The 16,089-nt window shown below is 40.4% G+C and overlaps 1 protein-coding gene across 3 annotated transcripts in view; it reads right to left on the bottom strand.

Moving 5' to 3' along the window:
* Nucleotides 1-16,089, bottom strand: part of map1aa (microtubule-associated protein 1Aa) — a 51,927-nt gene that overhangs the window by 12,508 nt on the left and 23,330 nt on the right. For 2 of the 3 annotated variants that reach the window (XM_017711627.2, XM_017711628.2), the window contains exon 3: nt 41-123. In XM_017711627.2, coding sequence (XP_017567116.2) covers nt 41-123 — 83 coding nt within the window. Of the gene's footprint in view, nt 1-40; nt 124-9,389; nt 9,517-16,089 lie in introns of those variants that run through there. The other variant, XM_017711631.2, reaches the window with a different exon arrangement.

Genomic DNA, 16,089 nt, shown 5'->3' with positions numbered 1-16,089 from the left:
AGAAGCTTGTAAAGCTTTATGTAGAAACCACTACTATTACCTCTATCGCAATATTGTCCTCAGATGGATTCACCAACACAACTGTCTCAAGGGCATCACTCTTGTACTGCAGAAGTCTTTGTCCTAAAGAAGGGAAACAGACATTTAAATGGGGAATTCCACAACGTCTGCATTACTAAACGGATAAGATGTAAACAAAGTCAGTCATGAGTAGTTTGATGTGAAATGCTTCACTTAAAAAATGTATCGAGTGAGAATTGTTCACAGTGGTTGTGATGCAAACCAGATGTTTGACGAGTTTAAACTTTCCTCACAGAAAATTACTACATTAAATGGCTATGAATACGCTGCTTGGTTCCTTAGATAGCTTTAAGAAATAGCTTTAAGAATTTGTGTCGCGCGTCCATCTGACCCTGCGCTCATGAAAGACTCGAATGACTAGGACGCTTAACTCCTCAGTGGACTCAATCTCCCAGAACTCCCGGGGAGATCACATGACTGTCTCATCACCAACAGTAACCAATCTACATTCTCCGTCAACCTGAATACTGATATGCCTCATCTGAATCTGATTATGATGTCTTGTTTAGTTAGTATATAAGCCCAGGCTTGTAGTGTAGATGTTTGTAAGATGTTGCTTCTTCTGCAGAGCTACTAAGTGGTTTGACCTTGGCTTGTTTTTTATCTATGTCTCTCTTGAACCCCAGTAAAGTCTATTTTAACTGTGCATGTCTGACCTGTCTGGTTGTGTTACAATTTGTGCCCTAAAATGACACGTAAGCTCACTGGTGGTTTTAAATAGTAAATAAAATATTGTCTGTTGTACACATCATGATCCCTGGTTCCTATCACTGCCACTGTGAAGAAATATGTCTTGGCAGGTTTCTCTACAATGAACAATTCCTTATCAGACAACTCTGAATGACTTTGTTTACATCTCATTTACTGAATTATACAGAATTTTTGAAAAATCTGTGGAATTCTCCTTTAGTGGACCATTTCAAAAAGGCAAGCATACATTTGTCTCGGATACACAATTGATGCTTCTGCAGCGTAAGGAAATATACTGGAAAAGCAGGTGTATTGGAAAACAAGTATATTAAAGCTGTAGTGGATTTTTTTTAGAAGCAAAAACTGCTTACATTATTCTACATGTAATTTCTACTGTATTTTTTTTTTTTTGCACCCCTGATGTGCAACACCTCCCTAATCTCATGGCAAAGCAGTCTTTTAAATTACATGCAACCAAAACAATGTTGCAAAGCTCCTGCATGCAAATCTATTGGCTGTTGCCATGGAAACGGCGAGCGAGCGAATGATTGCCGCCAGCCGCGTTACACTGACCCAGTCTTGGAGCTGCGCGACGCATTGCAGCATTTCTGCAAGGGGGGGTGTAAAACAAGCCCTCCCCTCTGCTGCATATGAAAATGCAAGGGAACAGGAGCATCATGCAGAGACATCCAGGTGCCATATCACGCTATATTAAGCATTAATCTCTCATTGGCTCCATGAAAGACAGAGATGCATAACAGCTCTTTCCATAGGGTGTGGGTAATTTCCACTGCAGTCAGGGAGGAGCATGGGCATTGGGTCTTAAATAAAAGACAGATGATTTGCCAGGGCTTTTTTCACTCTCACAGCAGCTTAACACACATGGGCACATAAGAAGCTCACATAATTAGCATTTCATAGTGGGATATGCTGCTGGGCAAAACAGGCCGATGCAAGAATGGGTAGAGAATATTTGTGTTAACCCAAGTCAGTTTAAACAAAATATAGCCAAATAAGATAGAAGCTTCTCCATCCAATGGCTTTTATGTTGCTTAAAACTCTCCTGTCGTCAAGTGCAATGAATTTACTGTAAACCTCAGTGAGGATGAGAGGCACGCTCTCGTATAACAGCTAGCACTCTAGCGCTCTGTTGAAAATGAGAAACCTGGAATCTCTAGAGTATTTCCAGCAGATAAGCATCTTTAATTGCATCATTTTGGTTAGGAGCTCTTTCCCAAAAGAGAAGTCCCCTTGAGGGAAAATGGGCACATGATTTCCACACTAATCCTGCCTTTTACTTGGCTCACTTTCATAACAGCTTAAAAATGCCTTGATTTAGGGGACATTTGGTCAATCTGACATAACAACAGTGTTTAATGCACAAGTGCTGTGCCTGAGGCCTTCTCAATATGACCTTCAAATGTGCTGTCAAGGAAAACAGGGATAATGGTATGAAGGGTCAAAAGAGACCGCCCCCAGTGACATTGCACATTCAGACAGAGGCCAAACACCACCCAAAGTCACCTTGCAATAGAATGAGAAATGATAACACTTTGGAAACTGATGTAAAATTAATTTACTTCAAATGTGTACATCATTTCCACACTGAAGGGCCCATATCCTAAATTCGGTCTTGTGTTGTTTATTTTCCCTAAGGTCCCCTTACAATGTCTGTCCAAAATAATTCATTTTAAATGACTATGTTCCAACTTCTCTATATTTAGAAGTAAACCGGCTGTTCTTGTTGCTGTGCCTATAAGACTGATATATGTAAATGGCCTGCAGGCTGCTTCATGCATATATATTATGCACACACACATATATATATATATATATATATATATATATATATATGTAAACAAGCTGTTGTTTGTGACATCACAAAAACAATTCATTCAAAACGGATCTTTTTTTGCAGCTTAGTTTCTATACATGGGCTGTATGGACTGCAGAGTGAACAGTACATTTTGAAACATTAACAATGTGTCACGATTGGCCCCTCCCAGTCCTGTCCATGTGCTTTTTGTTTACTTTTTCATCCATGTGCTTCTTTGTTTTGGTTCTTAGTCCAGCCCCTTGTTTCGTGACTCCGTTGTTTCGTGACATTGCCACCGGTTTTCCGCCTGTCCCTCGTTATCCCTGTGTTTTATAAGCCCCGTGTTTACCCTGGTCTGTGTTGCTCTTTGTTTGACTTGCTAGTTGTTGTTTGGATGTATGTTTGATGCATGTTTGTTGTGTTTGTTGTATGTTTTGTTATTCCGGCTTCTGTCTTGTACTTCAGTCTGTGTTTATTTTGTCATGTCTGTTCCGGATTTGCCCTCAATAAAAGTCGCTTATCTCAGCACATGCGTCCGCCTCCTCGCTCCCTCGCATTATATAATGTTTGCATACTAAATGTATTATTACACACTTCTGCAACCTATGAAAAGCTCCATTAGTTTGCATTGAAGTCCCTGTAGCTACTGACCAATAAACCTTTTTATTCATAAATCGGGATTGTTAAGGGGCTAAACATGTGGAATTCTGTGACATGGGATCTTTAATGTTTAGTCACTACGAATATGTAGCACATATATACACAAATGAGCTGTTTCATCACAAAAAAACTGCATTCAATCTGGGCAGTTTTTCAGTGGTTTCTATATATGGACTCAATGACCTGCATAGTGGTAGTTTTTCAAATTTTGACACTGATTAAGTACCACAACTCAAACAATACAATTATTGTCAAAATGACTTTTACTCGTTGAAATTATGCATAATTTCAACATATTTGAATCAAGTATTCAATCAAAGTAAAAGAAGACAACAGAAATTAAACAAGAAACTAGGGGTGGGTGATACAGCATATATGCAGAAAGTGTGGGGGTGATACAGCACATAAATATGCATGAAACTTTTACCCTTTTTACGATACACGATATGTATAACAGAATAAAGGCCAGCTCTGCCACATTTCATAAAACACTACCGAAACTATGAATGATTTGCTTTCATCATGTAAGTACTGACGATATTCACAGCATGCTCAGAAAAGCATATCGTAACATATCATAATTCATCACAATAATGACAAATATCATAATATTAACCACCCCTATATTTTCTTTTAAAATGAAGTGTTGTTTCTGTGTGCACAATAACCCATTTTACGCGTCTATGCATAGTAAACATGCATAGCACGGTTCAGTTGTTTCCTTACACGCATTACTTTAAATACAGAGCACAGCCTCCAGAGAAGCCATGTAGACCTAAAGACCCACATTAGCGTGTGACGACGCTGACAATGTGACCAAAACACACTACAGCATGAGGGTCTTCCCTTCTGTGCAGTGGATTACACTCCTCCCGTAGGCATACTGTACTGGAGCTGACAGTTAACCCAGAGCTTAGGTCATTTAAACTTCTGCTCCACTGCACGTTTTCCCCAGTCTATTAAAAATGTAAGGAAATAAGATTCTCAAGTCCAAACTCCGTAGCACAATGCTTCATATTTACTGGGAGAGATGTGGGTTATGACAGGCAAAATGGAACCACACTGGAATTAAGTTCATCTTTGTATTGGACTATAACTTTGTGACTCTGAAATTTAACATAGTTTAGAATGCCTGCCAGAAAAGACACTGAATATGATTATCTGCACGTAGACAATGCCATTTTGGTTATTACCTAAATGCCAGTGATGGGAAACCTGAGCAGTCTGACAGTTACTGTCAGTCCAAGAAGAAATCAGAGTATAATTGCTTTTTAAGCCTGCTGCTTCTTTCCATGTATCTAAGCCTTATTTGAATTTCTACTCTTGATTATGTGTGTATTTAAATAGATACATATCAACATTGGAAATATCTGGAAATACCTGTATCTCTGTGGGAAAATGTCAAAAAACTAATAAATAGTGAATAAACCATTCTAAAGGGAGAAACTGTGGTAGCTGTGAGTGACAGATTAATCCACAAATGCAGGGATAAATCCATCTCAATCTGCCAATGCTGTCTTGGGATTGAGTACTAAGACAACACAACAGCATTTCAGCAGCTACTCAGGCAAGAAAAACCTCACGATTTAGGACAGCAGTTAGTGACATATATCTGATGAAATTGATTTGTTTTAACCCCTTAAAGAGAAATTACAGCATCTTTCCCCAACTTTCTGCGTAATTCAAGGGTTGAGGTGTAAAGAAAGTCATTCAGAAGGGTTTAATATCAAATGATTCATTGTAGAGAAACATAATCAGATTTATCCACAGCAATGGTGACAGGAACTGGGGTTACATTGTCTACAACGCAAATATACCCATTTTATTTATATCCAAAATGACCAGTGAGCCAAGATGTCTCTTCAGTTAGTTTTTCTATGTTATGTAGATAATGGAAAATAATACGTTTTCTTTTAGGCTCCTATTTTGTGCTACAACTCTCTACATGTTCCTCAAAACTAATGTAAAACAGAGTCTCAGATATCAGGTAACATGTAATAACTTTTTGTGTTTAGCTTTTAGAGGCGTTAAATGCCTTGGACATCTGGTTCCCATCACCACCACTGCGAACAATTCTGACTGGCTAACAACTCTAGGTCTATTATTCAGTCATTAACGTCCATATTATTCAGTCAGGTTAAGAATATTATTCACTAGCTACTTCTAAGCTAAAAAAAGATATGTATTTACAACAGTGAGCAATGAAGGTCTGGATTCACTCAGTTACCTTAAGTGTAGACATCTTAAACGTCACCCTGGAGCTCTAAGGCTAACACCGCTAACATGCTGTGTAAGCTTTTTTATCTAATTGGTTTTCTCTCCACACAGGCAGCGGTGGTCTTCCCAGTGTAACCTGAGGTAACAAAGGGCTCGGCCCTGTGATTTACACTTTGTATCCATGCCATAATGTCCAGGCAGAACTGCTCAAAGGTCACTAGATTTACAAGCAGGCTAATTCGCTAATTCGCTAATTTTCACACAGTTATTTTGTCATTTCTGAGCAAAATCATCAACATCTTTTACATTTGGAAAACAGTTTAGGCTATGATCTAATACTTTGCATGAACCCTAAAAGAACCTTTAGAAACCATTAGGATTAAAACGTATGGTTTTGTTTTCCAAAGGGAATTGGCTTAATGGTTTCTAGAGATTCCTGTAGAACACCTTTAGATTCCATTAGCAAACCGTCAAACGCGTTTCGAATCAGCCGCTGGTCACCTGTTCAACCATTAGGATCCTTTACATTGAGATATCACCAGTTTAAAAAACCAGAACACATTACAAAGCTATCAGAAACCAACAGAAACGCTTTGTTTTATACGGTTTTCATGAGCTGGGAAGTACAACATCCTGACCCTTATATAGGAACAGCATATCTCTTCAATTGCTGTCATGCTAAAGGACGAACATTAGGTGTCCCATATGGTCTAGCAGTTAGGATTCCTGGCTTTTACCCAGATTGCCTGGGTTTGACTGCCTAGTATGGAAAGAGTTTAATGCAAGCCTTATTCAGGGTAACATGAACATCAGGGGGCAGTCACGGGCTGGAGTTTAGGGAACCAGCATTGTGAGCAGAAATTCAGCTGTTCGATCTGCTGAGCCGGCAGTATGTGACTGAAGTGCCCTTGAGCAAGGCACCTAACACCTAACTGCTCCCTTGGCCCTCCCTGCCCACACTGGGCAAGTGTGCTCACTGCCCCCTAGTGTGTGTGTTCACTAGTGTGTATGTGGTGTTTCACTGTACGGATGGGTTAAAATGCGGAGGTGATATTTCCCGGTTGCGGGACTAATGAGGGTCACTTAACTTAATTTCAGTCTCTTTCCAGCGGAGAGGACTTTGTGCCAAATTGAAAAGCAATCACTACAGTGGAAAAAAGTGAAATGCAATGCATACTTGACATTAATTTTCCATAATGTGATGCAGAATATGTGTCAGAATGAAAGACAAAACCTCTATTTTATCATTTTCACGTAGATGCAGTTACATTTAAAATAATAAATGCTGCATTTGCCTCAGAATTGAATACACTGAAATGTAATTAAGACATCTACCGCTTTCCACCATGCAGTACTTTAAACAATGTAAAATCAATCAATATAATTTAATATGAATTTGATTTGTAATGCATTTTCTGCATGTTCCTGTTTAACCGCAGTCTCACCTGTGCCCTGCAGTTCACTGAGGAAAATTCATGTGAAGTATAAAAAAAGAAGTCAGACAACATGAGAATATTGTATTAGAGGTTTTGCTTTTCGTGTTGGCACGTTTTCTGCACGTCACCGACAGAAAGGTAATGTCACGCGCCCATTGTATTTCACTGTTATGGTTGCATTTCAATGGGGCAAAGTATTGCATAGTGGAAAGCATCACAGCTGTGTCTTCATTACATTTCAAGGCGGACTGTATTCAGCTCTGACACACATTCGGCATTTCATTTTTTAAATGTATTGTTTTTAAGCAAAGATGTCAAGTGATGTGAAAACAATATAACTGTTTTTTTTTTATTATTCTGGCATGCTATGAAAAGAATATAGGCCTGGTCTGTCACGTGCATTGCATTTCACATCTGTCCACTGCAGTGACTGCTTTTCAGTTTTGCACAAATCCCTCTCCTCACTTTCCAAACAGAAGCATGAACTGAACCCTGTCTTCATTTCTGGATCCCGCTCAAAAACTGGATTTGCTCATTAAACCGTTTCTGTAACATGAGCAACCAGTAACGTAATAGCACGAGTAAATAAGTAATGTATCCCTGAAAAAGAACATACATTAGCTGCATTACACTAAATGCTCTCTCTCAATGCCAGATATTAGGCTGCATTATGATGAGGCTCTTTTATATCAATTCATCTGCTTCCTGTCCATCACCACTGCTCAGTCTTTCCTTAACACACGAGAGAAAAAAACTCAGCAAGACAGAAAATTAGATAAGATGTGGAGAAAGAGGGAGAGCGAGCGTGTCCCAGTTTTACAGTTATCTAAGGCTTGTGCTTTAATAAACGGGGGGGGGGCGGGTGTCTGTCTTTAATCCTGTTAAGGCCTCTTAATCACATCCATACCACTGAAATCCTGACCACTACCCGAGAACCGTCTTCTATATGCCTCCACAACCACCATAATGAGTTTATGTCGATCAAATGGCTGGTTCACAAGCAAGGGTTATGCTGGGAAGAGAATCCATATAACAAAGGGCAAACAGAAGTTGTTATGCTTACTTTTGTCCTGTAATAAATCTGTTATTGCCGACAGCTGAAGCAAATGAATACTGAATGGTGGCTGAGATTGCGCTTGCTATGTTTCAAGCACAATGAATAAGTAACAAGAACAAGTAGAAGTGGGCACTGACTGGCATATGATATGCCCACACTTGGGCCTCTTTGTAATGACAGACAACAAATGTAGCCTGTCCACAGATCTCAAGCATTTATGGAGGGAAACAAAACTCCTAAATAAGCTTAAAGTAGTGACTGTATTACTCAATTCAAACACAGTTTCCATGAAATCTGCACAAATGCCTTGAGAAAGCAAACTGAAAGACAAAATTGTGTCGGTGTAATATATATTGCATGTATAATGGATGGAATCTATGTGGAAATTATGTACACATTTGAGCCAAGCAAATTCAATGCATTCGTTTTTACAGCGTCTATCAGGCCCTTCAGGGTTAAAGTGAACAAGAACTGTGTACACAGGTCAGCGTGGCGGAGCTCCTCTGAAACAGCTAATGCTCAGCCGGGGGTCGGTCGTACTTCTCAGCCGTGCAGCTGAGATAAGCAGACCACGGTGCTTAGATGTTATCTTGCTAAACATCTCAAAATCAGAGGTTAGCACAGATGGATATACTGCATCCGATGGCTCTGTAGAAAGAAAGTAAAGGCCTAATAAACATGCTGTCGATGGAGGAGACCTTTGTCACTAGGCCTTAGAATCTATATGCATATAATAATGTTTTGCCCCAAAATGCACAAGAAATAATACATCTGGGATATATTTCAGTGGCCATATGCTATATGCATCTCTTCATAGGCCTGGAAATGCTACTAGAGATGAGAGAGCAGCTGATGGCCTCATAGAGAGGATAAAGAAGTGGGTCAGCTGGGCATTGCCCAACATACCTTCACTATTATTGAAACGACAGCGCTAGAAGTCAAGCTTTCCTGAATGAACAGGTAAAGCAGCTATTTCAAGCCCAAAGCAAAGCCCTGCAACCTTTAATGGGTTCAGGGAGCTCAACCTCATCCATCCACGCACTGCAAACACACCCACTGATAAAACATGGTAACGTTCCAGAAGCCCTGCTACGCACAGTATCAGCGTCCCTACCCAGCCACTAACCCGCTTTCTCTCCTGGACTCCAGTGCATGCGTTTGTGCACGAGATCCGACACTCCGCGCACAAACGCAGCCGTGCGCATTCACGACGGCGCTCAGTTTAACACGCTTAAGACGAGCGCGCTCACAGCTCGCCTTATTCAAAACCGGCGACGAATCAAACCGACCACCTGGTGAGAAAACCACGGACCAGCACTGAGCCACCGCCGACCGGCTCTCCGAACTGGACCGGAACCGAGGCCGGACACGCTGCTGAGCAAAACAAAGGTCACTACATTAGCGGAAATAACAGAAGAGCGCTGAGACTCACCGCGGCCGAGGATGAAGAGTGCGCGCGCGCGCGCGCGTGTGTGTGTGTATGCGTGTATCAAGCGGAGCGCGCGCTCACGGGCAGCCAGGACACACACGCGCGCGCGTGCGCGGGACAGGCAGTGTGTGGGCGGGACGTGTGTGTGTGTGTGTGTGAGTGGTGTGTGTCAGAGAGAGAGAGAGAGAGAGAGAGAGAGAGAGAGAGACCCCCCCCCTACACACTTCAGACCCCCAACACTACACGACATATTTATATAAAAAAATATAAAATTCCAAACATATCATTAGTTTGTTAATTAGTATAATCATAATTATAATAAAAATAGGGTTGTTATTATAATTACAGTCATTCATTGTATTATTATTTGATTACTATTTGTTTTCTTGCTGTGTTGCTGTTATTTTTATTGTTATTACTACTGTTATAACGCTTGGGCAATGCTGTACTTCATACAGTCTTGCTAATGAAGCTGGGTGTGTGTGTGTGTGTGTGTGTGTGTGAGCGAGAGAGAGAGAGAGATAGAGAGGGAGGGAGAGGGCGTGGCCTGTATGTAAATATGCAGGCATAAGTAGGAATAATAGCAGTGGCTCAATCAGAAAGTGATCAACAGCTGGGCGCATGTTCATTTTCACTCACATACAGATGTAAGTCACGTCAAGCCTGCTGAAAAAAGGCCATTAGAACCATTAGGATTAAAACTATTAAAACTATTAAAACTAACTGGATTACTGGAAGATTAATGGATCCCTTTAGGAAACTATCAAATGCATCTGCAATCGGCCACCTGTTAAACCATTAGACTCCTTTACACTGATATCAACCCATCAGGAAAACACAGAATACTGTTAGTGGCCACTGGTCACCACCACGAACCGGCAGAATGGCTTCCTTATATATAATGGTTTCTTCGCCTTTTTCAGCAGGGAAGCTTCTTATCTCCCATTTTCTATCAAGGTGTGTAAATCTGATAAATAACTAACCCTCCGTTTCCATTCACTTAACATTTTTCCGAAAAAAGACATATTTTGTTCAGTGGTCAGTTTTTTGTAGACGTTTTTGTAAAATGTGGTGTGTATATGGCCTCTGAAAAGCTATAGAGCGTAGAATGGAGCTAATGGTAATGCTGAAGTTTCATGGTAAGGCCTGATAACACAACACACCTAAACTTATGAGATCATTTTACTGTGTCACATTCACGAATTCTTTTGATAGTTTTTTTGTATGCTTATTGAGTAAAATGCAGTGGCCAGTGCCAATGTTAATATTTTCTGGTAAGTCCTGATAACAGAACACGTGTAATCACACTTTTTTTGCTCCATGCTCGTTTAAATGCTGTGGGTAGTGAGGCATTGCATGTCCCTGTCTTCCATGTTCCTCCCTCTCTGGCAGTGGGACACAGATAACTGAAGCTAGTATGGCCAAAATGCTAGCCGTCGAACTAGTGACAAATGACGATTTTATGGTAAGATCCTTTGGCTGATGCATTAAGACACTCATCAGTCATAATTCTCAGGTAAGCTGAGGGCATTTACGTTAGCGAACGCCTTTTTTAAAGCGCGTAGTTCTTCAAGGTAGTTCTTTGCTTCACAGCAGACCTGTCACACTGATTTTAGCTGGCAATTAACTGCCAGATTAAATGTTTAACAAGTTTGTGATTTTAAGAACAATTAACTGTATTAACCCCTTAAAATCCAAGGCTGATTGCACACTCAGACTTATTATTCAGTAACTACAGAGACTTCAATGCAAACTGCTGGAGCTAATATTAGGTTATAGAAGTGCAGTACTGCGCGGAAATTTTAGGCATCTAAGCAAATGTTAAACAGTTTACCTCAGCAGTGAGTTTATCACAGTATACATTAGAATAAAGTTGTATTCATAATTCAAATAAACAGAAAAACTATAAAAAGTAACAAGAATTTCTTGGGTCCATATTTTTCCTCTGCACCTTCACAGCCGCCACAGAGACTCGTTAATATCATCAATTACATCATGAGCTCAATTTACTGAAGCACTGATTGGTCGAACCAGGAGCTGCTTTTTAACTACATATAATACTGGGCTTCCTCGAGGAGAGGCTTGGAAATGGTTAAACAAACACACCAACATCCAGAAAGTCATTATTATATGTGTGTATATATATATATATATATATATCATTATTAATTATATAAATTTAATTATAAAATACAAATAAACACAAACTACACAAATAAATAGATTTCGAAAATGTGTCTTGGGTCTCTAAGACTTTCGCACAGTACTGTATGTAATAAAACCTTTGGCCCATCTGGCCATTTAAGGGGTTAAGGTACAGGTGTAAAGTTGCCTGGTTTGCAATCTTGCTTCCATGCTTAGTATATTTAATAATTTTTTCAGTTACCCAGTATTTGAGATTTTTTGAGTTAGTGTTTTTAGTCATTGTACTATGTCACTTATACAGCTAGCCTGGAAATATACTCGAAAAAAACTGCAACAGTCCTTAGTCTCACCTTTCGTCTGTTCACCTAATGTGTCATGGGTTTCAGGAAAAAGCTAGAAGACCTGTCTTTTTTTAGCCACACCATGTAACCAATTATGCAGTGACAGAGAATGATCTCTGGTGCCCGGACTCAGTGAGACACTGTTTTATTCTCTTCACGGTCAATAAAGTCAAAGAGGTTGACTTAAGAAGGGGGGCCAGATGGGGTTCTTGTTGTCATTCAGCTGAAGAACCCTTTTCAAGTCTACCGCTCTATAGCAGCAGAGCATGCATGCGCCAAATTTGAGGAGATGAGTGCCCTCAGGCGCCATTCCTTTCAGCTGGTTTTCCCCTGGTTTCCTTTCCTTTAATATGTAATCATATCCTAAGCCCTGGCGGTGAAACCACACGCCTGTTATCGATTGATTGAGCGGGAGGAGGAGAAGCAAAGGCCTGAAGCTGAGCACGTTCTCCTCCACTGAGCTATACTTTAATATTAATGTCTTTTTGTAGCTAAGCCTGTATAGATTCTCACTGACATAGCAAATATAAGTGCTACTGTACTGCATGAAAGTCGGAGACCACCCATTCATTTAAATTCCATGTGTTGTTCCTGAACAAAGAAACACAATTTGCAAACCAGACAAAGAAGTTAGAGATGTTCTCAGGACAATAGACTAGCCAAATCAGAGTCCAGACCTCAACATCACTGAATGTATTTGGGATTACTGGGAAAGAGAGAAGCAGAAAATCCAAAAACATCCTCTAAAACTTTGAAGGTATGGGAAAAAAAGTGCTGCAGTTTTCTAAAAGTGAGTCTCCTGAAAAGACTGAAAGGTCTAATAATTGTAAAAAAAATACATTGAATATTGAAATTATATTACACTTAGTTGATGAAGCATATTATCTTGCCAGAGGTGGTCCTATGGTGGTCCCTTTCCATTGATAGATGGGGAAAATTGTGCAGCAAACAGACAGACTACATTATGTAACTGTAAACCAATGAAGTGGACCTGCACGGTAGGTGTTTCTTACAGAATGACCATTGATTGTAGGCACAAGGTAGGTGCTTCTAATAAACTGGCATCACAGTAATAGAGGTCCTGTCCTATGGCTGACCATACAGACATTACAGTCTGCTCTGATATTGATAGAGGAAGGATAGGCAAGGCATGGCTGGATTTTAATGGACCCTATAGACATTTGAGTCTCGCCCAGCAGCTGCTGAGTGGGGCTGGCCAAATCTGACCCAGTAACCAAACTCCATCAGTATTCCTTCTCAGCCACAATCTCAGGCACAGACAGCCGAGAAGACAATGAGGTCAGATTTATGCTAACTAAACGTAGAATATTCGTCTTTTCCATCAGTGTGACAAATAGACAGTCATTGTAGATTCAAAACATGTCAGGGTCCTAATATGTATTCAGATCAGGTCTTCAATAGCCAAAAATACAAAAAGACAAATTTAGCATGGACAAAAATACACCTCGTATTCAAGCCGGAGCTTCTCAAGTACTTGCATCTGTTAGATCTCACCCAAAATGGTATTATTACAGAATTATAAATAGCTTTCCAGACAACTGTTTGAAGCAGCAGTCTGCATGCCACACCCTGCCTGCCAGACAGGCCATACCCCCCCTCCTCAATTACCTCAGCTATTTCAACAAGCCTCCTGCTGCATCAGGCTTCGGCCATAAACCCGGGCTGTATTAGCATGCTAATGTTCAGATTTAATCCCTGTTATCTGTTACTTTATATGTCAAGAAAGAACGGTCAATATCACACTATGGCATTGCAATTACAATCCATTAAGTAACAATGATCTTTTCAGAGATGTAGTAAGGACTAATCTAATCAGCTGCATGTTTTATTAAAAAGCAGTCTGAGAGGGGCTCCCATAAACTGTCGACAGATTGAGTCCATTATGAGAGCATCACTGGGCTTGTTTAATTGGATGTAGAGATAGTAAATGTTGAATATGAGCTTTTTGGAGATATTTACGTAATTTGTTCTCAATTTAGGGCCAATTCAAGGCCAAATTCCACCCCTTGCTAGGTCTCCTGCCCTGCCACACAAAACTGGGAGGTTAAAAGCTAGCATGTGCTAGCCACCACATCATCTTTTCAAACATGCAATATCTTTGGACAGCTCAGCATGCTTGGATTAGAACGATGATTACTGATTTTGTTATGTCAGCTACCAGTTGCTAGTGATAGAGTGACAGGGGAGAGGGAGGACCATCTTAACCACCCAGAGAGAAAGAGGACAATTGTGGGCTCTTGGACTCCCAGCTATGGATGGCTGTGGCATTGCCAGGCATTAAACTCGCCGTCTCCCACTGACAGGCTGAATGCTTAGATGTCTGCACCATTCTGGAGCCTGTACTCATTGTTTTAATAGTATTTTTAAGATGTGGCATCACTGGTACATTGTGTCTGTTCCAGCTTATTAAACAGAATAGTGTCATGATATTGTCGTGTCGCTGGGCGTGTATAGTGCAGCTAATTTGCAAAACCAGGAGGCTGCCTGGTATTCTGTAAACTAAATATCTCTGATTAGAGCAATTGTAGAGTTGCAAAAGGCATTTTTTGGTGTTTCTGTCACTTATTTAGTGTTTAATAATGTTTATCGTCATCATGATACCACTAGGTTTAGCCTCACCAGCTCCCCTAGTTTTTTAGTTCCTTAGATAACCACCAAGCACCGCCAAAGTGTGCTTTGCCAGTAAAAGGGCAAATACATTGATCAATGATACAACCCCAATTCCAATGAAGTTGGGACATTGTGCAAAACATAAATAAAAACAGAACACGATGATTTGCAAATCCATTTCAACTTATATTCAATTGAATACACTACAAAGACAAGATATTTAATGTTCAAACGGATAAACTTTATTGTTTTTTGCAAATATTCACTCATTTTGAATTTGATGCCTGCAACACATTCCAAAGAAGTTGGGACAGGGGCGTGTTTACCACTGTGTTACATCACCTCAATAAGCGTTTGGGAACTGAGGACACAAATTGTTGAAGCTTTGTAGGTGGAATTCTTTCCCATTCTTGCTTGATGTACAACTTCAGTTGTTCAACAGTCCGGGGTCTCTGTTGTCGTATTTTGTGCTTCATAATGCGCCACACATTTTCAATGGGAGGCAGGTCTGGACTGCAGGCAGGCCAGTCTAGTACCCGCACTCTTTTACTATGAAGCCACGCTGTTGTAACATGTGCAGAATGTGGCTTGGCATCGTCTTGCTGAAATAAGCAGGACGTCCCTGAAAAAGACGTTGCTTGGATGTCAGCATATGTTGCTCCAAAACCTGTATGTACCTTTCAGCATTAATTGGGCCTTCACAGATGTGCAAGTTACCCCTGCCATGGACACTTGGTTTTTAATGCAGTGCCGTGTGAGGGATCGAAGGTCACGGGCATTCAATGTTGGTTTTCTGCCTTGCCGCTTACTTGCAGAGATTTCTCCAGATTCTCTGAATCTTTTGATGATATTATGGACTGTAGATGATGAAACCCCTAAATTCCTTGCAATTGCATGTTGAGAAACTGTTGGACTATTTGCTCACGCAGTTGTTCACAAAGTGGTGAACCTCGCCCCAACCTTGCTTGTGAACGACTGAGCCTTTCAGGGATGCTCCCTTTATACCCAATCATGACACTCACCTGTTTCCAATTAACCTGTTCACCTGTGGAATGTTCCAAACAGGTGTTTCTTGAACATTCCTCAACTTTCCCAGTCTTTTGTTGCCCCTGTCCCAACTTCTTTGGAACGTGTTGCAGGCATCAAATTCAAAATGAGTGGATATTTGCAAAAAACAATAAAGTTTATCCGTTGGAACATTAAATATCTTGTCTTTGTAGTGTATTCAGTTGAATATAGGTTGAAAAGGATTTGCAAATTATCGTGTTCTGTTTTTATTTATGCTTTACACAACGTCCCAACTTCATAGGAATTGGGGTTGTACTTCTTATCCATGCTTCTTCAATGCCAAAACTACCATATGTTTTTGCCAAAGTTCCCAACCCTAAGGTCAGTATATCAAAATGTAACATGATCTGTTATACGTATTAACACACATATTTCCTCATTTTGTCCAACTCTGTGGCTTCCCGTTCATAATTTTTTCAGCATCGACTCTGCTTTGGGGTGAGCGTCAGTTAACCTTGCCTTTCTCAATGGACGAGACACTGTTTTCTGCATACTACAACAATACTCTCCGCATGAGG

The sequence above is a fragment of the Pygocentrus nattereri genome, chromosome 25 (genome assembly GCF_015220715.1).
Source record: "Pygocentrus nattereri isolate fPygNat1 chromosome 25, fPygNat1.pri, whole genome shotgun sequence".
NCBI classification, from domain to species: domain Eukaryota; kingdom Metazoa; phylum Chordata; class Actinopteri; order Characiformes; family Serrasalmidae; genus Pygocentrus; species Pygocentrus nattereri.
The sequence above is the reverse complement of the archived record's forward strand: the minus strand, read 5'-3'. Positions and strand labels throughout refer to the sequence as shown.